Below are 25,580 nucleotides of genomic sequence, written 5' to 3'. Positions count from 1 at the left end.
AGCAGAGAATGTATCGCAAAGTGGTTGGAGAAAACCATTTATAAGGGTGTAACAGCAAGTATTGGTAAAACATACTTCTGGTTATTTTTTTTCTGATATTCATATAATTAAACCCTCTATATTTGATAATGTAATGAAAGAAAAGGATAAAATATATAGTAGTACAGTAACTATGCGGGTGGGGGTTGATATATTCCAAAATTTTACGTACGACTAATGATATCTTGGGGGATTGGTATGCCTAATTTCACCCACCACCATGCACTACCCATCACAGGAGTGTTACCATATGGGAATAATTTATGTCAAAGCTGTGATTACTGTCTCACAATACAGGGAGACAGGTGTTACCCCTCCTAATATATAGCTATGGCTGGAGTAAATGATTTGTTCTACAGCTTTATTGCCATCTAATTATCAAATTATGAGTGAGTTATTAACCTAGTTCAAGAGACATTCTATTGCCGGTTGTAAACCATATCCAAGCCAACATGGGTCACAGCATTTTTTAAATTGCCTTGTGGGTCAGTGTCCACCACTATATCATTTCTCTCTGTATCCAGTAATACTGCAAGACTTGAGATACAGCTGATCGGCAACAAAGCAGCTGACCATGCAGCACTTGCCCATAGGAGGACCAGGTTAATTGGTTTTCTTTGTCATCATGCTATAAATATGTGATAAACATTTTATTTTCTATTTCTATATTTGTCATCTTACTCGCTGTCTCCGGCATCAGCGAGGTAGCACAAGGAAACAGACGAAAGAATGACCTAACCCACCCACATACACATGTATATACATAAATGCCCACACATGCACACATACATACCTATAAATTTCAACGTATACATACATTTACATACAAAGACATAAACATATATACACATGTACATATTCATACTTGCTGCCTTTGTCCATTCCCGTCACCACCCCACCACACATGAAAAACAGCATCCTCCACCCCCCGCGCATGCAAGGTAGTGCTAGGAAAAGACAACAAAGGCCTCATTCATTCACACTCAGTCTCTAGCTGTCATGTGTAATGCCCCGGAACCACAGCTCTTTCCACATCCAGGCCCTACAAAACTTTCCATTGTTTACCCCAGACACTTCACATGCCCTAGTTCAATCCATTGACAGCATGTTGATCCCGGTATACCACATCATTCCAATTCACTCTATTCCTTACATGCCTTTCGACCTCCTGTATGTTCAGGCCCCAATTACTCAAAATCTTTTTCACTCCATCCTTCCACCTCTAATTTGGTCTCCCACTTCTCCTCGTTCCCTCCACCTCTGACACATATATCCTCTTGGTCAATCTTTCCTCACTCATTCTCTCCATGTGACCAAACCATTTCAATAAACCCTCTTCTGCTCTCTCAACCACACTCTTTATATTACCACACATCTCTCTTACCCTTTCATAACTTACTCGATCAAACCACCTCACACCACATATTGTCCTTAAATATTTAGTTTCCAACACATCCACCCTCCTCCACACAACTCTATCTATAGCCTGTGCCTCGTAACCATATAACATTGTTGGAACCACTATTCCTTCAAACATACCCTTTTTGCTCTCTGTGATAACGTTCTCGCCTTCCACACATTCTTCAATGCTCCAAGAACCTTCGCCCCCTCCCCCACCCTGTGGCTCACTTCCGCTTCCATGGTTCCATCCACTGCTAAGTCCACTCCCAGATATCTAAAACACTTTACTTCCTCCAGTTTTTCTCCATTTTAACTTACCTCCCAATCAACTTGCCCCTCAACCCTACTGAGCCTAATACCCTTGTTTCTTATTCACATTTACTCTCAGCTTTCTTCTTTCACACACTTTACCAAACTCAGTCACTAATTTCTGCAATTTCTCACCCGAATCACCCACCAGCGCTGTAGCATCAGTGAACAACAATTGACTCACTTCCCAGGCTCTCTCATCTACAACAGACTGCATACTTGCCCCTCTCTCCAAAACTCATGCATTCACCTCCCTTACCATCCTATCCATAAACAAATTAAACAACCATGGAGACATCATGCACCCCTGCCACAAACTGACATTCTCTGGGACCCAGTCACTTTCCTCTCTTCCCACTCATACACATGCCTTACATCCTTGATAAAAACTTTTCACTGCTTCTAGCAACTTGCCTCCCACACCATATACTCTTTAATACCTTCCAAAGAGCATCTCTATCAACTCTATCATATGCCTTCTCCAGATCCATAACTGCTACATACAAATCCATCTGTTTTTCTAAGTATTTCTCACATACATTCTTTAGAGCAAACACCTAATCCACACATCCTCTACCACTTTTGAAACCACACTGCTCTTCTCCAATCTGATGCTCTGTATATGCTTGTACCCTTTCAATCAATACCCTCCCATATAATTTACCAGGAATACTCAACAAACTTATACCTCTGTAACATGAACACACCTTTATCCCTTTGCCTTTGTACAATGGCACTTTACATGCATTCCGCCAATGCTCAGGCACTTCACCTTGAACTAACTATACATGCATTGAATATCCTCACCAACCAGTCAACAACACAGTCACCACCTTTATTAATAAATTATACTGCAATACCATCCAAACCTGCCGCCTTGCTGGCTTTCATCTTCCACAAAGCTTTCACTACCTCTTCTCTACCAAACCATTCTCCCTGACCCTCTCACTTCGCACACCACCTTGACCAAAACACCCTATTTCTGCCACCCTATATCTGGTGGGATGAAGAAGTAAGATTGTTAGTGAAAGAGAAGAGAAGAGAAGAGAGAGGCGTTTGGATAATTTTTGCAGGAAAGTAGTGCGAATGACTGGGAGATATGTAAAAGAAAGAGGCAGGAAGTCAAGAGAAAGGTGCGAGAGATGAAAAATAGGGCAAATAAGAGTTGAGGTGAAAGAGTATCTATAAAATTCAGGGAGAACAAAATGATGTTTTGGAAGGAGGTAAATAATGTGCGTAAGACAAGAGAACAAATGGGAATATCAGTGAAGAGGCTAAAGGGGAGGAAATAACAAGCAGTGATGAAGTGAGAAGGAGATGGAATGAGCATTTTGAAGGTTTTGTTTAATAAATATTTTTATTTATCTATTTCATTACACTTTGTCGCTGTCTCCCAAGATATCGAAGTAATGCAAGGAAACAGATGAGAGAATGGAACAACCCAACCACATACACATGAATATACATAAATGCCGACACGCATATATGTATATGTATTATTATTTATTTATTTATTTATTTATTTTGCTTTGTCGCTGTCTCCCGTGTTAGCGAGGTAGCGCAAGGAAACAGACGAAAGAATGGCCTAACCCACCCACATACACATGCATATACATACACGTCCACACACGCAAATATACATACCTATACAACTCACTGTATATATATATATACACACACAGACATATACATATATACACATGTACATATTCATACTTGCTGCCTTTGTCCATTCCCGTCACCACCCCACCACACATGAAAAACAGCATCCTCCACCCCCCGCGCATGCAAGGTAGTGCTAGGAAAAGACAACAAAGGCCTCATTCATTCACACTCAGTCTCTAGCTGTCATGTGTAATGCCCCGGAACCACAGCTCTTTCCACATCCAGGCCCTACAAAACTTTCCATTGTTTACCCCAGACACTTCACATGCCCTAGTTCAATCCATTGACAGCATGTTGATCCCGGTATACCACATCATTCCAATTCACTCTATTCCTTACATGCCTTTCGACCTCCTGTATGTTCAGGCCCCAATTACTCAAAATCTTTTTCACTCCATCCTTCCACCTCTAATTTGGTCTCCCACTTCTCCTCGTTCCCTCCACCTCTGACACATATATCCTCTTGGTCAATCTTTCCTCACTCATTCTCTCCATGTGACCAAACCATTTCAATAAACCCTCTTCTGCTCTCTCAACCACACTCTTTATATTACCACACATCTCTCTTACCCTTTCATAACTTACTCGATCAAACCACCTCACACCACATATTGTCCTTAAATATTTAGTTTCCAACACATCCACCCTCCTCCACACAACTCTATCTATAGCCTGTGCCTCGTAACCATATAACATTGTTGGAACCACTATTCCTTCAAACATACCCTTTTTGCTCTCTGTGATAACGTTCTCGCCTTCCACACATTCTTCAATGCTCCAAGAACCTTCGCCCCCTCCCCCACCCTGTGGCTCACTTCCGCTTCCATGGTTCCATCCACTGCTAAGTCCACTCCCAGATATCTAAAACACTTTACTTCCTCCAGTTTTTCTCCATTTTAACTTACCTCCCAATCAACTTGCCCCTCAACCCTACTGAGCCTAATACCCTTGTTTCTTATTCACATTTACTCTCAGCTTTCTTCTTTCACACACTTTACCAAACTCAGTCACTAATTTCTGCAATTTCTCACCCGAATCACCCACCAGCGCTGTAGCATCAGTGAACAACAATTGACTCACTTCCCAGGCTCTCTCATCTACAACAGACTGCATACTTGCCCCTCTCTCCAAAACTCATGCATTCACCTCCCTTACCATCCTATCCATAAACAAATTAAACAACCATGGAGACATCATGCACCCCTGCCACAAACTGACATTCTCTGGGACCCAGTCACTTTCCTCTCTTCCCACTCATACACATGCCTTACATCCTTGATAAAAACTTTTCACTGCTTCTAGCAACTTGCCTCCCACACCATATACTCTTTAATACCTTCCAAAGAGCATCTCTATCAACTCTATCATATGCCTTCTCCAGATCCATAACTGCTACATACAAATCCATCTGTTTTTCTAAGTATTTCTCACATACATTCTTTAGAGCAAACACCTAATCCACACATCCTCTACCACTTTTGAAACCACACTGCTCTTCTCCAATCTGATGCTCTGTATATGCTTGTACCCTTTCAATCAATACCCTCCCATATAATTTACCAGGAATACTCAACAAACTTATACCTCTGTAACATGAACACACCTTTATCCCTTTGCCTTTGTACAATGGCACTTTACATGCATTCCGCCAATGCTCAGGCACTTCACCTTGAACTAACTATACATGCATTGAATATCCTCACCAACCAGTCAACAACACAGTCACCACCTTTATTAATAAATTATACTGCAATACCATCCAAACCTGCCGCCTTGCTGGCTTTCATCTTCCACAAAGCTTTCACTACCTCTTCTCTACCAAACCATTCTCCCTGACCCTCTCACTTCGCACACCACCTTGACCAAAACACCCTATTTCTGCCACCCTATATCTGGTGGGATGAAGAAGTAAGATTGTTAGTGAAAGAGAAGAGAAGAGAAGAGAGAGGCGTTTGGATAATTTTTGCAGGAAAGTAGTGCGAATGACTGGGAGATATGTAAAAGAAAGAGGCAGGAAGTCAAGAGAAAGGTGCGAGAGATGAAAAATAGGGCAAATAAGAGTTGAGGTGAAAGAGTATCTATAAAATTCAGGGAGAACAAAATGATGTTTTGGAAGGAGGTAAATAATGTGCGTAAGACAAGAGAACAAATGGGAATATCAGTGAAGAGGCTAAAGGGGAGGAAATAACAAGCAGTGATGAAGTGAGAAGGAGATGGAATGAGCATTTTGAAGGTTTTGTTTAATAAATATTTTTATTTATCTATTTCATTACACTTTGTCGCTGTCTCCCAAGATATCGAAGTAATGCAAGGAAACAGATGAGAGAATGGAACAACCCAACCACATACACATGAATATACATAAATGCCGACACGCATATATGTATATGTATTATTATTTATTTATTTATTTATTTATTTTGCTTTGTCGCTGTCTCCCGTGTTAGCGAGGTAGCGCAAGGAAACAGACGAAAGAATGGCCTAACCCACCCACATACACATGCATATACATACACGTCCACACACGCAAATATACATACCTATACAACTCACTGTATATATATATATACACACACAGACATATACATATATACACATGTACATAATTCATACTGTCTGCCTTTATTCATTCCCATCGCCACCTCACCACACATGGAATAACAACCCCCTCCCCCCTCAAGTGTGCGAGGTAGCGCTGGGAAAAGACAACAAAGGCCCCATTCATTCACACTCAGTCTCTAGCTGTCATGTAATAATGCACCGAAACCACAGCTCCCTTTCCACATCCAGGCCCCACAGAACTTTCCATGGTTTACCCCAGACACTTCACATGCCCTGGTTCAATCCATTGAAAGCACGTCGACCCCGGTATACCACATCATTCCAATTCACTCTATTCCTTGCACGCCTTTCACCCTCCTGCATGTTCAGGACCCGATCACTCAAAATCTTTTTCACTCCATCTTTCCACCTCCAATTTCCTCCCCCACTTCTCCTCATTCCCTCCACCTCTGACACATACATCCTCTTGGTCAATCTTTTCTCACTCATTCTCTCCATGTGACCAAACCATTTCAAAACACCCTCTTCTGCTCTCTCAACCACACTCTTTTTATCACCACACATCCCTCTTCCCCTTACATTACTTACTCGATCAAACCACCTCACACCACGTATTGTCCTCAAACATCTCATTTCCAGCACATCCATCCTCCTAGCACAACTCTATCCATAGCCCATGTCTCACAACCATACAACATTGTTGGAACCACTATTCATTCAAACATACACATTTTTGCTTTCCGAGATAATGTTTTCAACTTCCACACATTCTTCAACGCTCCCAGAATTTTCTCCCCCTCCCCCACCCTATGATTCATTTCCACTTCCATGGTTCCATCCACTGCCAAATCCACTCCCAGATATCTAAAACATTTCACTTCCTCCAGTTTTTCGCCATTCAAACTTACCTCCCAATTGACTTGACCCTCAACCCTACTGTACCTAATAACCTTGCTCTTATTCACATTTACTCTCAACTTTCTTCTTTCACACACTTTACCAAACTCAGTCACCAGCTTCTGCAGTTTCTCACATGAATCAGCCACCAGCACTGTATCATCAGCAAACAACAACTGACTCCCTTTCCAAGTTCTCTCATCCACAACAGACTGCATACTTGCCCCTCTTTCCAAAACTCTTGCATTCACCTCCCTAACAACCCCATCCATAAACAAATTAAACAACCATGGAGACATCACACACCCCTGCCGCAAACCTACATTCACTGGGAATCAATCACTTTCCTATCTTCCTACACGTACACATGCCTTACATCCTCGATAAAAACTTTTCACTGCTTCTAACAACTTGCCTCCCACACCATATATTCTTTATACCTTCCACAGAGCATCTCTATCAACTCTATCATATGCCTTCTCCAGATCCATAAATGCTACATACAAATCCATTTGCTTTCCTAAGTATTTCTCACATACATTCTTCAAAGCAAACACCTGATCCACACATCCTCTACCACTTCTGAAACCACACTGCTCTTCCCCAATCTGGTGCTCTGTACATGCCTTCACCCTCTCAATCAATACCCTCCCATATGATTTCCCAGGAATACTCAACAAACTTATACCTCTGTAATTTGAGCACCCACTCTTATCCCCTTTGCCTTTGTACAATGGCACCATGCAAGCATTCCACCAATCCTCAGGCACCTCTCCATGAGACATACATACATTAAATAACCTTACCAACCAGTCAACAATACAGTCACCCCCTTTTTTAATAAATTCCATTGCAATACCATCCAAACCCACTGCCTTGCCGGCTTTCATCTTCCGCAAAGCTTTTACTACCTCTTCTCTGTTTACCAAATCATTTTCCCTAACCCTCTCACTTTGCACACCACCTCGACCAAAACACCCTATATCTGCCACTCTATCATCAAACACATTCAACAAACCTTCAAAATACTCACTCCATCTCCTTTTCACATCACCACTACTTGTTATCACCTCCCCATTTGCCCCCTTCACTTAAGTTCCCATTTGTTCCCTTGTCTTACGCACTTTATTTACCTCCTACCAAAACATCTATTTATTCTCCCTAAAATTTAATGATACTCTCTCACCCCAACTCTCATTTGCCCTCTTTTTCACCTCTTGCACCTTTCTCTTGACCTCCTGCCTCTTTCTTTTATACATCTCCCACTCATTTGCATTTTTTCCCAGCAAAAATCGTCCAAATGCCTCTCTCTTCTCTTTCACTAATAATCTTACTTCTTCATCCCACCACTCACTACCCTTTCTAATCTGTCCACCTCCCACGCTTCTCATGCCACAGGCATCTTCTGCGCAAGCCATCACTGCTTCCCTAAATACATCCCATTCCTCCCCCACTCCCCTTCCCTCCTTTGTTCTCACCTTTTTCCATTCTATACTCAGTCTCTCCTGGTACTTCCTCACACAAGTCTCCTTTCCAAGCTCACTTACTCTCACCACTCTCTTCACCCCAACATTCTCTCTTCTTTCCTGAAAACCTCTACAAATCTTCACCTTCGCCTCCACAAGATAATGATCAGACATCCCTCCAGTTGCACCTCTCAGCACATTAACATCCAAAAGTCTCTCTTTCATGCGCCTATCAATTAACACGTAATCCAATAACGCTCTCTGGCCATCTCTCCTATTTACATACGTATACTTATGTATATCTCTCTTTTTAAACCAGGTATTCCCAATCACCAGTCCTTTTTCAGCACATAAATCTACAAGCTCTTCATCATTTCCATTTACAACACTGGACACCCCATGTATACCAATTATTCCCTCAACTGCCACATTACTCACCTTTGCATTCAAATCACCCATCACTATAGCCCGGTCTCGTGCATCAAAACCACTAACACACTCATTCAACGTATACATACACATACATACACAGACATATACATGTACATATTCATACTTGCTGCTCTCCATTTCTTCGCCGACACACCACACATGAAATGGCACCCACCTTCCCCGCGCACCCAAGAGGTAGCGCTAGGAAAAGACAACAAAGGCTACAATCGTTCACACTTAGTCTCTAGCTATTATGTGTAATATACCGAAACCACAGCTCCCTTTCCACATCTAGGCCCCATAAAACTTTCCATGGTTTACCCCAGACACTTCACATGCCCTGGTTCAATCCACTGACAGCACGTCAACACCGGTATACCATATCATTCCAATTCACTCTGTTCCTTGCACGCCTTTCACCCTCCTGCAAGCTCAGGTGCCAGTCGCTCAAAATCTTTTTCACTCCATCCTTCCACCTCCAATTGGTCTCCCACTCCTCCTTGTTCCCTCCACCTCTGACACATATATCCTCTTGGTCAATCTTTCCTTACTCATTCTCTCCATGTGACCAAACCATTTTAATACACCCTCTTATGCTTTCTCAACCACACTCTTTCTATTACCACACATCTCTCTTACCCTTTCATTACTTACTCGATCAAACCACCTCACATCATATATTGTCCTCAAACATCTCATTTCCAACACATCCATCCTCCTCTGCACAACCTATCTATAACCCAGGCCTCGCATCCATATAACTTTGTTGGAACCGCTATTCCTTCAAACATACACATTTTTGCTCTCCGAGATAACATTCTCACCTTCCACACATTCTTCAACGCTCCCAGAATCTTCATTCCGTCCCCCACCCAGTGACTCATTCTTGCTTCCATGGTTCCATCCGCTGCTAAATCCATTCCCAAATATCTAAAACACTTCACTTCCTCCAGTTTTTATCCATTCAAACTTACCTCCCAATTGACTTGACCCTCAACCCTACTGAACCTAATAACCTTGCTCTTATAAACATTCAGTCTCAGCTTTCTTCTTTCACACACTTTACCAAACTCAGTCACCAGCTTCTACAGTTTTTCACCCGAATCAACCACCAGTGCTGTATCATCAGCGAACAACAACTGACTCACTTCCTAACCCCTCTCATCAACAACACACTACATAATTGCCCCTCTGTCCAAAACTCTTGCATTCACCTCCCTAACTACCCCATCCATACACAAATTAAACAACCATGGAGACATCAAAAACCCCTGCTGCAAATCGACATTCACTGGGAACCAATCACTTTCCTCTCTTCCTACTTGTACACATGCCTTCCATCCTTAATAAAAACTTTTCACTGCTCCCAGCAACTTAACTCCCACACCATATACTCTTAATACCTTCCAAAGAGCATCTCTATCAACTCTATCATATGCCTTCTCCAGATGCATGAATGCTACATACAAATCCATTTTTTTTCGAAGTATTTCTCACATACATTCTTCAAAGCAAACATCTGATCCACACATCCTCTACCACTTCTGAAACCACACTGCTCTTCCCTAATCTGATGCTCTGTACATGCCTTCACCCTCTAAATCAATACCCTCCCATATAATTCCCCAGGAATACTCAACAAACTTATACCTCTGTAATTTGAACACTTTTCCTTTGTACAATGGCACTATGCATGCATTCCGCCAATCCTCAGGCACTTCACCATAAGCCATACATAAACTGAATATCCTCATCAACCAGTCAACAACATAATCCCCTTTCTTAATAAATTTCACTGCAATACCATCCAAACCTGCCGCCTTGCCAGCTTTCATCTTCTGCAAAGCTTTCACTACCTCTTCTCTGTTTACCAAACCATTCTTCCTGACTTCTCACACCACCTCGACCAAAACACCCTATATCTTGCACTCTATCATCTAATATATTTAACAAACCTTCAAAGTACTCACTCCATCTCCCTCTCACTTCACCACTACTTGTTATAACACTATTTGTTATTACTTTCCCTTCACCGACGTTCCCATTTGCTGCCTTGTCTTACGCACTTTATTTACCTCCTTCCAAAACATCTTTCTATTCTCCCTAAAATTTAATGATACTCTCTCACCCCAACTCTCATTTGCCCTCTTTTTCACCTCTTGCACCTTTCTCTTGACCTCTTACATCTTTCTTTTATGCATCTCCCAGTCATTTGCTCTATTTCCCTGTAAAAACTGTCCAAATGCCTCTCTCTTCTCTTTCACTAATAATCTTACTTGCTCATCCTACCACTCACTACCCTTTCTAATCTGCCCACCTCCCACGCTTCTAATGCCACAAGCATCTTTTGTGCAACCCATCACTGCTTCCCGAAATACATTCCATTCCTCCCCCACTCCTCTTATGTTCTTTGCTCTCAACTTTTTCCATTCTGCATTCAGTCTCTTCTGGTACTTTCTGACACAAGTCTCCTTCCCAGGCTCACTTACTCTCACCACTCTCTTCACCCCAAAATTTTCCTATTCTTTTCTGAAAACCTCTACAAATCTTCACCTTCGCCTATGTATATAGGCAACTAAAGGGGATGGGAGCGGGGGGCTAAAAACCCTTCCCTCCTTGTATTTTAGCTTTCTAAAAGAGGAAGGGGAAGAAGGAGTCATGTGGAGAGTGCTCATCCTCCTCGAAGGCTCGGATTGGGGTGTCAAAAAATGTGTGGATGTAACCAAGATGAGAAAAACGAAGAGATAGTTAGCATGTTTCAGAAAAGGAACCTGGATGTTTTGGCTCTGAGTGACACGAAACTCAAGGGTAAAGAGTTGGAAATGTCTTGAGAGTAAAGTCAGGGGTTGGTGAGAGGACAAGAGCAAAGGAAGGAGTAGCACTACTCCTGAAACAGGAGTGGTGGGCGTATGTGATAGAGTGTAAGAAAGTAAACTCTAGATTAATATGAGTAAAACTGAAAGTGGATGGAGAGAGATGGGTGACTATTGGTGAATATGCACCTGGGCATGAGAAGAAAGATCATGAGAGGCAAGTGTTTTGGGAGCAGCTGAGTGAGTGTGTTAGTAGTTTTGATGCACGAGACTGGGTTATAGTGATGGGTGATTTAAATGCAAAGGTGAGTAATGTGGCAGTTGAGGGAATAATTGGTGTACATGGGGTGTTCAGTGTTGTAAATGGAAATGGTGAAGAGTTTGTAGATTTATGCGCTGAAAAAGGACCGGTGATTGGGAATACCTGGTTGAAAAAGAGAGATATACATAAGTACACGTATGTAAATAGGAGAGATGGCCAGAGAGCGTTATTGGATTACGTGTTAATTGATAGGCGCGTGAAAGACAGACTTTTGGATGTTAATGTGCAGAGAGGTGCAACTGGAGGGATGTCTGATCATTATCTTGTGGAGGCGAAGGTGAAGATTTGTAGAGGTTTTCAGAAAAGAAGAGAGAATGTTGGAGTGAAGAGAGTGGTGAGAGTAAGTGAGCGTGGGAAGGAGACTTGTGTGAGTAAGTACCAGGAGAGACTACGTACAGAATAGAAAAAGGTGAGAACAAAGGACATAAGGGGAGTGGAGGAGGAATTGGATGTATTTAGGGAAGCAGTGATGGCTAGCGCAAAAGATGCTTGTGGCATGAGAAGTGTGGGAGGTGGGCAGATTAGAAAAGGGTAGTGAGTGGTGGGATGAAGAAGTAAGATTATTAGTGAAAGAGAAGAGAGAGACATTAGGTCAAGAGAAAGGTGCAAAAGGCGAAAAAGAGGGCAAATGAGAGTTGGGGTGAGAGAGCATCATTTAATTTTAGGGAGAATAAAAAGATGTTTTGGAAGGAGGTAAATAAAGTGTGTAAGACAAGGGAACAAATGGGAACATCAGTGAAGGGGGCTAATGGGGAGGTGATAACAAGTAGTGGTGATGTGAGAAGGAGATGGAGTGAGTATTTTGAAGGTTTGTTGAATGTGTTTGATGATAGAGTAGTAGATATAGGGAGTTTTGGTCGAGGTGGTATGCAAAGTGAGAGGGTTAGGGAGAATGATTTGGTAAACAGAGAAGAGGAAGTAAAAGCTTTGTGGAAGATGAAAGACAGCAAGGCAGTAGCTTTGGATGGTATTACAGTGGAATTTTTTACAAAAGGGGTGACTGTATTGTTGACTGGTTGGGAAGGTTATTTAATGTATGTATGACTCATGGTGAGGTGCCTGAGCATTGGCGGAATGCTTGCATAGTGCCATTGTACAAAGGCAAGGGGATAAGAGAGAGTGCTCAAATTACTGAGGTATAAGTTTGCTGAGTATTCCTGGGAAATTATATAGGAGGATATTGATTGAGAGGGTGAAGGCATGTACAGAGCATCAGATTGGGGAAGAGCAGTGTGGTTTCAGAAGTGGTAGAGAATGTGTGGATCAGGTGTTTGCTTTGAAAAATGTGTGTGAGAAATACTTAAAAAAGCAAATGGATTTGTATGTAGCATTTATGGATCTGGAGAAGGCATATGATAGAGTTGGTAGAGATGCTCTGTGGAAGGTATTAAGAATATATGGTGTGGGAGGTAAGCTGTTAGAAGCGGTGAAAAGTTTTATCGAGGATGTAAGGCATGTGTACGTGTAGGAGGAGAGGAAAGTGACTGGTTCTCAGTGGATGTTGGTTTGCGGCAGGGGTGTGTGATGTCTCCATGGTTGTTTAATTTGTTTATGGATGGAGTTGTTAGGGAGGTGAATGAAAGAGTTTTGGAAAGAGGGGCAAGTATGCAGTCTGTTGTGTATGAGAGAGCTTGGGAAATGAGTCAGTTGTTGTTCGCTGATGATACAGCACTGGTGGCTGATTCGGGTGAGAAACTGCAGAAGCTGGTGACTGAGTTTGGTAAAGTGTGTGAAAGAAGAAAGTTGAGAGTAAATGTGAATAAGAGCAAGGTTATTACGTACACTAGGGTTGAGGGACAGTCAATTGGGAGGTAAGCTTGAATGGAGAAAAACTGGAGGAAGTGAAGTGTTTTAGATATCTGGAAGTGGATTTGGCAGCGGATGGAACCATGGAAGCGGAAGTGAATCATAGAGTGGGGGAGGGGCAAAAGTTCTGGGAGCATTGAAAAATGTGTGGAAGTTGAGAATGTTATCTTGGAAAGCAAAAATGGGCATGTTTGAAGGAATAGTGGTTCCAACAATGTTATATGGTTGCAAGGTGTGGGCTCTAGATAGAATTGTGCAGAGGAGGGTGGATGTGCTGGAAATGACATGTTTCAGGACAATATGTTGTGTGAGGTGGTTTGATTGAGTAAGTAATGAAAGGGTAAGAGAGATGTGTGGTAGTGTGGTTGAGAGAGCAGAAGAGTGTGTTTTGAAATGGTTTGGTCACATGAAAAGAATGAGTGAGGAAAGATTGACCAAGAGGATATATGTGTCAGAGGTGGAGGGAACGAGGAAGTGGGAGACCAAACTGGAGGTGGAAAGATGGAGTGAAAAAGATTTTGAGTGATCAGGGCCTGAATATGCACAAGGGTGAAAGGCGTGCAAGGACTTGAGTGAATTGGAATGATGTGGTATACCGGGGTTGATGTGCTGTCAATGGATTGAACCAGGGCATGTGAAGCGTCTGGGGTAAACCATGGAAAGTTTTGTGGGGCCTGGATGTGGAAAGGGAGGTGTGGTTTTGGGGCATTATACATGACAGCTAGAGACTGAGTGTGAACGAATGTGGCCTTTGTTGTGTTTCCTAGTGCTACTTCGCACCCATGGGAGGGGAGGGGGTTGTCATTTCATGTGTGGCGGGGTGGCGACGGGAATGAATAAGGGCAGACAGTATGAATTATGTACACGTGTATATATGTATGTCTGTGTGTGTATATATATGCATACATTGAGTTGTATAGTTATGTATATGTGCTGTGTGTGGACGTGTATGTATATACATGTGTATGTGGGTGGGTTGGGCCACTCTTTCGTCTGTTTCCTTGCACTACCTCGCTAACGCGGGAGACAGCGACAAAGTATAATAAATATACGCCAATATACCACAACATTCCAATTCACTCCATTCCTTAGACGCCTCTCACCCTCCTGTATGTTCAGACCACAATCACTCAAAATGTTTTTCACTACATCCCTCTACCTCCAATTTGGTCTCCCACTTCTCATTCCCTTCAGCTCTGACACATATATTCTCTTTGTCAACCTTTCTTCACTCATTCTCCTCATATGTCTAAATCATTTCAACACATCCTCCTCTGCTCATTCAACCACACTCTTTTTATTTCCTCACATCTGTCTTACCCTTTCATTACTTATTAGAAAGTACCAATAAATAAAAATAAATGTCCCTGAGGAAGGGGAGAGAGAATTCTTCCTCCTCATACCCCACATGTCACAGATGTCGACTAAAGGGGGTGGGAGCAGAGGGGCTAGAAATCCAATCCTTGTATTTTGATTTCCTAAGGTGGAAGTTGGAGGAGCTAGTCGGGAAGTGGTCATCCTACTCAAAGGCACAGATTAGGTTGTCCATTCTTTTTAAATAGATGTCAGTTATGCTGAACTGCATAACTGTATATCATAGGTAGTAAAAATTGAGTTTTAGCTGGCAAAAGGTAAATATGTGAATTCAGCATTTATGAATTTGGTAAAACCATGGTATACTAGTACACATAATATATGCATATATTAAATATAACAACACTTAAAAAAAAGCAAGAAACATTCAAACCTCAATTTGACCCAACTGGAAAGATCTGTAGTAAGGATGAAAAAAAAACATTATAAAACATTATATTCCCATGGAATCTGTACTGGAAATTATCTGCCTAAATATAAATTCCCTTTAAAAAGAAAGTATAGTTAAGAAAAAAGCACGCAGATAAAAAGGCAATGTGATGTCTGAGCATATACAAAGAGAAACATACATTTTCTCTCCATAGGCCTGCTCTCCCTCGACAATGTAGCTGCATCTCTAGGTTTATCAGCAGAGGAGAGTGAAGATCCTGCAATGCTGAGCGGGCGAGGTTTGCGGGGAGAGGTTCTTGACCTGAGGGACACTTGACTGCTGTTATTGGACCCCTGACTTAGTGCAGAGGTAGGACGAGATGGAGAATTCGGAGTAACCGTCCCACTACGCATGCCTGTAGGGCAGAGCAAGCCAGCACGCAGTGTTAAGCTGGGCTCCTAAACATTTAAAGAAGCCAGCAAAGCTAAAGAAACAGATTTGAATGTCATATGAAAAAAGACAAAGAATATCAGATAAATATTATCAATCATCATAAAACTTATATAAAGCATTTACCAAAACACTGCAGTGAGGATTAACTATGAACAGAAGGAAAGAATTCCAATTAACAAATTAACAAATTAACATTATAATACCAAAGTACATGAAATACACAAATAAATATGAAGGGAGTACATACAAATGAAATGTAAATGTAACAAACTACAACTGAAGATCTAAAGAAAAAAAAGCAGTGGTAAACTAAGACAGGCAATAAAGCTAAGCATTCTTCTTGTTAATGTATAATGTAGTGTGAGGATTAAAAGCAATAAACAATATCTCTAATGTACCCTTCATCATTAATCCTTAATATGGATTTGCTAAAAATGTTTTCTATCACAACAATTCAATTTATTTGTAATAACACCGGTTAATATGTTAATAAAATCTGTTAACAATAATCTACATAATATCAAAGCTAGTTTATATAAGTAATGGAAGAGTTAATGATCGAAAGCTATATAACATACCTTCACAGATAATACCTTTTACCAAACATCTATTTGTACTTACCTGAGATAAGTACATGAAAACCTGTTTTGACTGACTTTCTGAGGTGGCCAAAAATTACCAGCAATCAAGCAGAAGCCTAACAGAGTCAATCTATCTTACAGGAAAAAATAGAAATCCTTTACAATACAATTTGTAGCTAGCAGATAAGCTCAAAATACAACATTTAGCTGGCAGATAAGCTCAAAGGTACTATGATTTTCTTTCCATCAAAACAAAAGATTTTAAGTATATTTCTGCATATACTATGTTTTAACCTACGAGATGGGATACTTTTCTCATATTTCAAAGGAAATACAGCTAAAAAGTAAACAATATATAATAGGTAATGAAAAGCTTATTCACATAATATCTTTTTGCAAATTCTATAGGGCATTGGGAATGGTTTCTGAATAATATTCCATGTTATAAAGTAACACCAATATAAACCTATCTTTGATAAGTCATGGATATTTTATCAAGAGTCAAAACTGCTTTGCCCAATGGTGCTTTTGTTTTGGCTACAATCAAACTACAACCTCATCTGCAAAAAAGCCACACAATCTGCAAATCTACCCTATCTTCCAGAAACTGTTGCTTCTCATTTTTATATCGTATTACTTACATTCCCTTTCTTTTCCTATTTCTCTTCCTCATCTCTTTTATTGTATACATTTATCAAGGCAAGTATCATTTTATCCATGCCTTCATTTTTTCTCATTTAGTCCATGAGCCACAGGGCAAAGGTGTACAAAGCTGGTGCAACAGACAAAGCCGATAACAATGTATTATCATCTCTTAGGATAAAACAAGAATTAATGGGGACTCTCCAAAATGGCAGTTCATGCAAGTTATCACACTTTTATGATCATATCTCCAAACAAACAAAAACTTTTTTAAGTGTTTGCTGAGCTGGCAAAAGCAACTGGATGCCCTAATAAATGCCATCTCATTAATGCTATGGAAAGGTTTGTGGGGCCTGGATGAGGATAGGAAGCTGTGGTTTCAGTGCATTACACAATGACAGCTCGAGACTAAATATGAACAAATGTGGCCTTTTTTGTCTGTATTCCTCATGTTACCTTGCTGAAGCAGGTGGTAGCAATGTTCCCTGAGGGACAGGGTAGTGACAGGAACAGATGAAGGCAAGCAAGTATGAATATGTACATGTGTATATATGTATATGTCTGTGTATGTGTGGAAGTCGAGAACATTATCTCGGAAAGCAAAAATGGGTATGTTTGAAGGAACAGTGGTTCCAACAATGTTATATGGCTGCGAGGCATGGGCTATGGATAGAGTTGTGTAGAGGAGGGTGGATGTGCTGGAAATGAGATGTTTGAGGACAATATGTGGTGTGAGGTGGTTTGATCGAGTAAGTAATAATAGGGTAAGAGAGATGTGTGGTAATAAAAAGAGTGTGGTTGAGAGAGTAGAAGAAGGTGTTTTGAAATGGTTTGGTCACATGGAGAGAATGAGTGAGGAAAGATTGACCAAGAGGATATATGTGTCAGAGGTGGAGGGAACGAGGAGAAGTGGGAGACCAAATTGGAGGTGGAAAGATGGAGTGAAAAAGATTTTGAGTGATTGGGGCCTGAACATGCAGGAGGGTGAAAGGCGTGCAAGGAGTAGAGTGAATTGGAATGATGTGTCTACCAGGGTCAACGTGCTGTCCATGGATTGAACCAGGGCATGTGAAGCATCTGCGGTAAACCATGGAAAGTTCTGTGGGGCCTGGATGTGGAAAGGGAGCTGTGGCTCCAGTGCATTATACATGACAGCTAGAGACTGAGTGTGAACGAATGTGGCCTTTGTTGTCTTTTCCTAGCGCTACCTCGCGCACATGCGGGGGGAGGGGGTTGTTATTTCATGTGTGGTGGGGTGGCGATGGGAATGAATGAAGGCAGACAGTATGAATTATGTATGTGTATATACGTATATGTCTGTGTGTGTATATATATATATATATATATATATATATATATATATATATATATATATATATATATGTATACGTTGAGATGTATAGGTATGTATATTTGTGTGTGTAGACATGTATGTATATACATGTGTATGTGGGTGGGTTGGGCCATTCTTTCGTCTGCTTCCTTGCGCTACGTCACTAACACGGGAGACGACGACAAAGCAAAATAAATAAATAATAAATAGTCTGTGTATGTATATGTGAATATGTTGATATGTATATGTATGCATATGTGCGTTCATGCATATGTATGTGTGTAAGAGGGAATGGGCCATTCTTCTTCTGTTTCCTGGTGCTACCTCACTGAAGCGGGAAACGGCGATCAGGTATAAAAATATTATCATTTTATATTTATTATACTTTGTCGCTGTCTCCCGCGTTTGCGAGGTAGCGCAAGGAAACAGACGAAAGAAATGGCCCAACCCCCCCCCATACACATGTATATACATACGTCCACACACGCAAATATACATACCTACACAGCTTTCCATGGTTTACCCCAGACGCTTCACATGCCTTGCTTCAATCCACTGACAGCACGTCAACCCCGGTATACCACATCGCTCCAATTCACTCTATTCCTTGCCCTCCTTTCACCCTCCTGCATGTTCAGGCCCCGATCACACAAAATCTTTTTCACTCCATCTTTCCACCTCCAATTTGGTCTCCCTCTTCTCCTTGTTCCCTCCACCTCCGACACATATATCCTCTTGGTCAATCTTTCCTCACTCATCCTCTCCATGTGCCCAAACCACTTCAAAACACCCTCTTCTGCTCTCTCAACCACGCTCTTTTTATTTCCACACATCTCTCTTACCCTTACGTTACTCACTCGATCAAACCACCTCACACCACACATTGTCCTCAAACATCTCATTTCCAGCACACCCATCCTCCTGCGCACAACTCTATCCATAGCCCACGCCTCGCAACCATACAACATTGTTGGAACCACTATTCCTTCAAACATACCCATTTTTGCTTTCCGAGATAATGTTCTCGACTTCCAAACATTTTTCAAGGCCCCCAGGATTTTTGCCCCCTCCCCCACCCTATGATCCACTTCCGCTTCCATGGTTCCATCCGCTGCCAGATCCACTCCCAGATATCTAAAACACTTCACTTCCTCCAGTTTTTCTCCATTCAAACTCACCTCCCAATTGACTTGACCCTCAACCCTACTGTACCTAATAACCTTGCTCTTATTCACATTTACTCTTAACTTTCTTCTTCCACACACTTTTCCAAACTCAGTCACCAGCTTCTGTAGATTCTCACATGAATCAGCCACCAGCGCTGTATCATCAGCGAACAACAACTGACTCACTTCCCAAGCTCTCTCATCCCCAACAGACTTCATACTTGCCCCTCTTTCCAAAACTCTTGCATTTACCTCCCTAACAACCCCATCCATAAACAAATTAAACAACCATGGAGACATCACACACCCCTGCCGCAAACCTACATTCACTGAGAACCAATCACTTTCCTCTCTTCCTACACGTACACATGCCTTACATCCTCGATAAAAACTTTTCACTGCTTCTAACAACTTTCCTCCCACACCATATATTCTTAATACCTTCCACAGAGCATCTCTATCAACTCTATCATATGCCTTCTCCAGATCCATAAATGCTACATACAAATCCATTTGCTCCTCTAAGTATTTCTCACATACATTCTTCAAAGCAAACACCTGATCCACACATCCTCCACCACTTCTGAAACCACACTGCTCCTCCCCAATCTGATGCTCTGTACATGCCTTCACCCTCTCAATCAATACCCTCCCATATATCATTTATATTGTACTGGATCACCATTTCCTGCATCAGTGAGGTAGCACCAAGAAACAGATGAAGAATAACCCATCCACTCTTTATTCATTTATCATACTTAATCACTGTCTCCTGCATTAGTGAGGTAGAGCAAGATAACAGAAGAGGAATGGCCTAACCCACCCACATACACATGAATATACATAAATGTCCACACACGCACATATACATACATATAAATTTCAACAGAGACACACACACATATATATATATATATATATATATATATATATATTTTTTTTTTTTTTTATACTTTGTCGGTCTCCCGCGTTTGCGAGGTAGCGCAAGGAAACAGACGAAAGAAATGGCCCAACCCCCCCCCCCATACACATGTACATACACACGTCCACACACGCAAATATACATACCTACACAGCTTTCCATGGTTTACCCCAGACGCTTCACATGCCTTGATTCACTCCACTGACAGCACGTCAACCCCTGTATACCACATCGTTCCAATTCACTCTATTCCTTGCCCTCCTTTCACCCTCCTGCATGTTCAGGCCCCGATCACACAAAATCTTTTTCACTCCATCTTTCCACCTCCAATTTGGTCTCCCTCTTCTCCTCGTTCCCTCCACCTCCGACACATATATCCTCTTGGTCAATCTTTCCTCACTCATTCTCTCCATGTGCCCAAACCATTTCAAAACACCCTCTTCTGCTCTCTCAACCACGCTCTTTTTATTTCCACACATCTCTCTTACCCTTACGTTACTTACTCGATCAAACCACCTCACACCACACATTGTCCTCAAACATCTCATTTCCAGCACATCCATCCTCCTGCGCACAACTCTATCCATAGCCCACGCCTCGCAACCATACAACATTGTTGGAACCACTATTCCTTCAAACATACCCATTTTTGCTTTCCGAGATAATGTTCTCGACTTCCACACATTTTTCAAGGCTCCCAAAATTTTCGCCCCCTCCCCCACCCTATGATCCACTTCCGCTTCCATGGTTCCATCCGCTGACAGATCCACTCCCAGATATCTAAAACACTTCACTTCCTCCAGTTTTTCTCCATTCAAACTCACCTCCCAATTGACTTGACCCTCAACCCTACTGTACCTAATAACCTTGCTCTTATTCACATTTACTCTTAACTTTCTTCTTCCACACACTTTACCAAACTCAGTCACCAGCTTCTGCAGTTTCTCACATGAATCAGCCACCAGCGCTGTATCATCAGCGAACAACAACTGACTCACTTCCCAAGCTCTCTCATCCCCAACAGACTTCATACTTGCCCCTCTTTCCAGGACTCTTGCATTTAAATCCCTAACAACCCCATCCATAAACAAATTAAACAACCATGGAGACATCACACACCCCTGCCGCAAACCTACATTCACTGAGAACCAATCACTTTCCTCTCTTCCTACACGTACACATGCCTTACATCCTCGATAAAAACTTTTCACTGCTTCTAACAACTTGCCTCCCACACCATATATTCTTAATACCTTCCACAGAGCATCTCTATCAACTCTATCATATGCCTTCTCCAGATCCATAAATGCTACATACAAATCCATTTGCTTTTCTAAGTATTTCTCACATACATTCTTCAAAGCAAACACCTGATCCACACATCCTCTACCACTTCTGAAACCGCACTGCTCTTCCCCAATCTGATGCTCTGTACATGCCTTCACCCTCTCAATCAATACCCTCCCATATAATTTACCAGGAATACTCAACAAACTTATACCTTTGTAATTTGAGCACTCACTCTTATCCCCTTTGCCTTTGTACAATGGCACTATGCACGCATTCCGCCAATCCTCAGGCACCTCACCATGAGTCATACATATATTAAATAACCTTACCAACCAGTCAACAATACAGTCACCCCCTTTTTTAATAAATTCCACTGCAATACCATCCAAACCTGCTGCCTTGCCGGCTTTCATCTTCCGCAAAGCTTTTACTACCTCTTCTCTGTTTACCAAATCATTTCCCTAACCCTCTCACTTTGCACACCACCTCGACCCAAACACCCTATATCTGCCACTCTGTCATCAGACACATTCAACAAACCTTCAAAATACTCATTCCATCTCCTTCTCACATCACCACTACTTGTTATCACCTCCCCATTTACGCCCTTCACTGAAGTTCCCATTTGCTCCCTTGTCTTACGCACCCTATTTACCTCCTTCCAGAACATCTTTTTATTCTCCCTAAAATTTACTGATAGTCTCTCACCCCAACTCTCATTTGCCCTTTTTTTCACCTCTTGCACCTTTCTCTTGACCTCCTGTCTCTTTCTTTTATACTTCTCCCACTCAATTGCATTTTTTCCCTGCAAAAATCGTCGAAATGCCTCTCTCTTCTCTTTGACTAATACTCTTACTTCTTCATCCCACCACTCACTACCCTTTCTAAACAGCCCACCTCCCACTCTTCTCATGCCACAAGCATCTTTTGTGCAATCCATCACTGATTCCCTAAATACATCCCATTCCTCCCCCACTCCCCTTACTTCCATTGTTCTCACCTTTTTCCATTCTGTACACAGTCTCTCCTGATACTTCCCCACACAGGTCTCCTTCCCAAGCTCACTTACTCTCACCACCTTCTTCACCCCAACATTCACTCCTCTTTTCTGAAAACCCATACTAATCTTCACCTTAGCCTCCACAAGATAATGATCAGACATCCCTCCAGTTGCACCTCTCAGCACATTAACATCCAAAAGTCTCTCTTTCGCACGCCTGTCAATTAACACGTAATCCAATAACACTCTCTGGCCATCTCTCCTACTTACATAAGTATACTTATGTATATCTCGCTTTTTAAACCAGGTATTCCCAATCATCAGTCCTTTTTCAGCACATAAATCTACAAGCTCTTCACCATTTCCATTTACAACACTGAACACCCCATGCATACCAATTATTCCCTCAACTGCCACATTACTCACCTTTGATTCAAATCACCCATCACTATAACCCGGTCTCGTGCATCAAAACCGCTAACACACTCATTCAGCTGCTCCCAAAACACTTGCCTCTCATGATCTTTCTTCTCATGCCCAGGTGCATATGCACCAATAATCACCCACCTCTCTCCATCAACTTTCAATTTTACCCATATTAATCGAGAATTTACTTTCTTACATTCTATCACATACTCCCACAACTCCTGTTTCAGGAGTATTGCTACTCCTTCCCTTGCTCTTGTCCTCTCACTAACCCCTGACTTCACTCCCCAGACATTTCCAAACCACTCTTCCCCTTTACCCTTGAGCTTCGTTTCACTCAGAGCCAAAACATCCAGGTTCCTTTCCTCAAACATACTATCTATATATATATATATATATATATATATATATATATATATATATATATATATATATATATATTTATTTATTTATTATACTTTGTCGCTGTCTCCCGCGTTTGCGAGGTATCGCAAGGAAACAGACGAAAGAAAATGGCCCAACCCCCCCCCATACACATGTATATACATACGTCCACACACGCAAATATACATACCTACACAGCTTTCCATGGTTTACCCCAGACGCTTCACATGCCCTGCTTCAATCCACTGACAGCACGTCAACCCCGGTATACCACATCGCTCCAATTCACTCTATTCCTTGCCCTCCTTTCACCCTCCTGCATGTTCAGGCCCCAATCACACAAAATCTTTTTCACTCCATCTTTCCACCTCCAATTTGGTCTCCCTCTTCTCCTTGTTCCCTCCACCTCCGACACATATATCCTCTTGGTCAATCTTTCCTCACTCATCCTCTCCATGTGCCCAAACCACTTCAAAACACCCTCTTCTGCTCTCTCAACCACGCTCTTTTTATTTCCACACATCTCTCTTACCCTTACGTTACTCACTCGATCAAACCACCTCACACCACACACTGTCCTCAAACTTCTCATTTCCAGCACATCCATCCTCCTGCGCACAACTCTATCTATAGCCCACGCCTCGCAACCATACAACATTGTTGGAACCACAGTTCCTTCAAACATACCCATGCAGGAGGGTGAAAGGAGGGCAAGGAATAGATTGAATTGGAGCGATGTGGTATACCGGGGTTGACGTGCTGTCAGTGGATTGAATCAAGGCATGTGAAGCGTCTGGGGTAAACCATGGAAAGCTGTGTAGGTATGTATATTTGCGTGTGTGGACGTATGTATATACATGTGTATGGGGGTGGGTTGGGCCATTTCTTTCATCTGTTTCCTTGCGCTACCTCGCAAATGCGGGAGACAGCGACAAAGCAAAAAAAAAAAAAATATATATATATATTTTTTTTTTCATACTATTCGCTATTTCCCATGATAGCGAGGTAGCGTTAAGAACAGAGGACTGGGCCTTTGAGGGAATATCCTCACCTGGCCCTCTTCTCTGTTCCTTCTTTTGGAAAAAAAAAAAAAAAAAAAAAAAAAAAAAATGAGAGGGGAGGATTTCCAGCCCCCCCGCTCCTTTCCCTTTTATTCGCTTTCTACGACACGCAGGGAATACGTAGGAAGTATTCTTTCTCCCCTATCCCCTATATATATATATATATATATATATATCCCTGGGATAGGGGAGAAAGAATAATCCCACACATTCCTCACGTGTCGTAGAAGGCGACTAAAGGGGACGGGAGCGGGGGGCCAGAAACCCTCCCCTCCTCATATTTTAACTTTCTAAAAGGGGAAACAGAAGAAGGAGTCACGTGGGGAGTGCTCATCCTCCTCGAAGGCTCAGATTGGGGTGTCTAAATGTGTGTGGATGTAACCAAGATGAGAAAAAAGGAGAGATAGGTAGTATGTTTGAGGAAAGGAACCTGGATGTTTTGGCTCTGAGTGAAATGAAGCTCAAGGGTGAAGGCGAAGAGTGGTTTGGGAATGTCTTGGGAGTAAAGTCAGGGGTTAGTAAGAGAACAAGAGCAAGGGAAGGAGTAGCACTATTCCTGAAACAGGAGTTGTGGGAGTATGTGATAGAGTATAGGAAAGTAAACTCTAGATTGATATGGGTAAAACTGAAAGGTGATGGAGAGAGATGGGTGATTATTGCTGCATATGCACCTGGGCATGAGAAGAAAGATCATGAGAGGCAAGTGTTTTGGGAGCAGCTGAATGAGTGTGTTAGTGGTTTTGATGCACAAGACCGGGTTATAGTGATGGGTGATTTGAATGCAAAGGTGAGTAATGTGGCAGTTGAGGGAATAATTGGTATACATGGGGTGTTCAGTGTTGTAAATGGAAATGGTGAAGAGCTTT

General features: G+C 41.9%; 1 protein-coding gene across 1 annotated transcript in view; it reads right to left on the bottom strand.

Annotated features, from left to right (window-relative positions):
• Positions 1-25,580, bottom strand: part of LOC139757917 (uncharacterized) — a 401,228-nt gene that overhangs the window by 126,016 nt on the left and 249,632 nt on the right. The window contains exon 11 of the mRNA XM_071678863.1: positions 15,656-15,871. Coding sequence (XP_071534964.1) covers positions 15,656-15,871 — 216 coding nt within the window. The remainder of the gene's footprint in view (positions 1-15,655; positions 15,872-25,580) is intronic.

The sequence above is a fragment of the Panulirus ornatus genome, chromosome 28, assembly GCF_036320965.1.
Source record: "Panulirus ornatus isolate Po-2019 chromosome 28, ASM3632096v1, whole genome shotgun sequence".
Lineage (NCBI taxonomy): Eukaryota > Metazoa > Arthropoda > Malacostraca > Decapoda > Palinuridae > Panulirus > Panulirus ornatus.
This window is presented reverse-complemented; position numbering and strand designations above follow the sequence as displayed.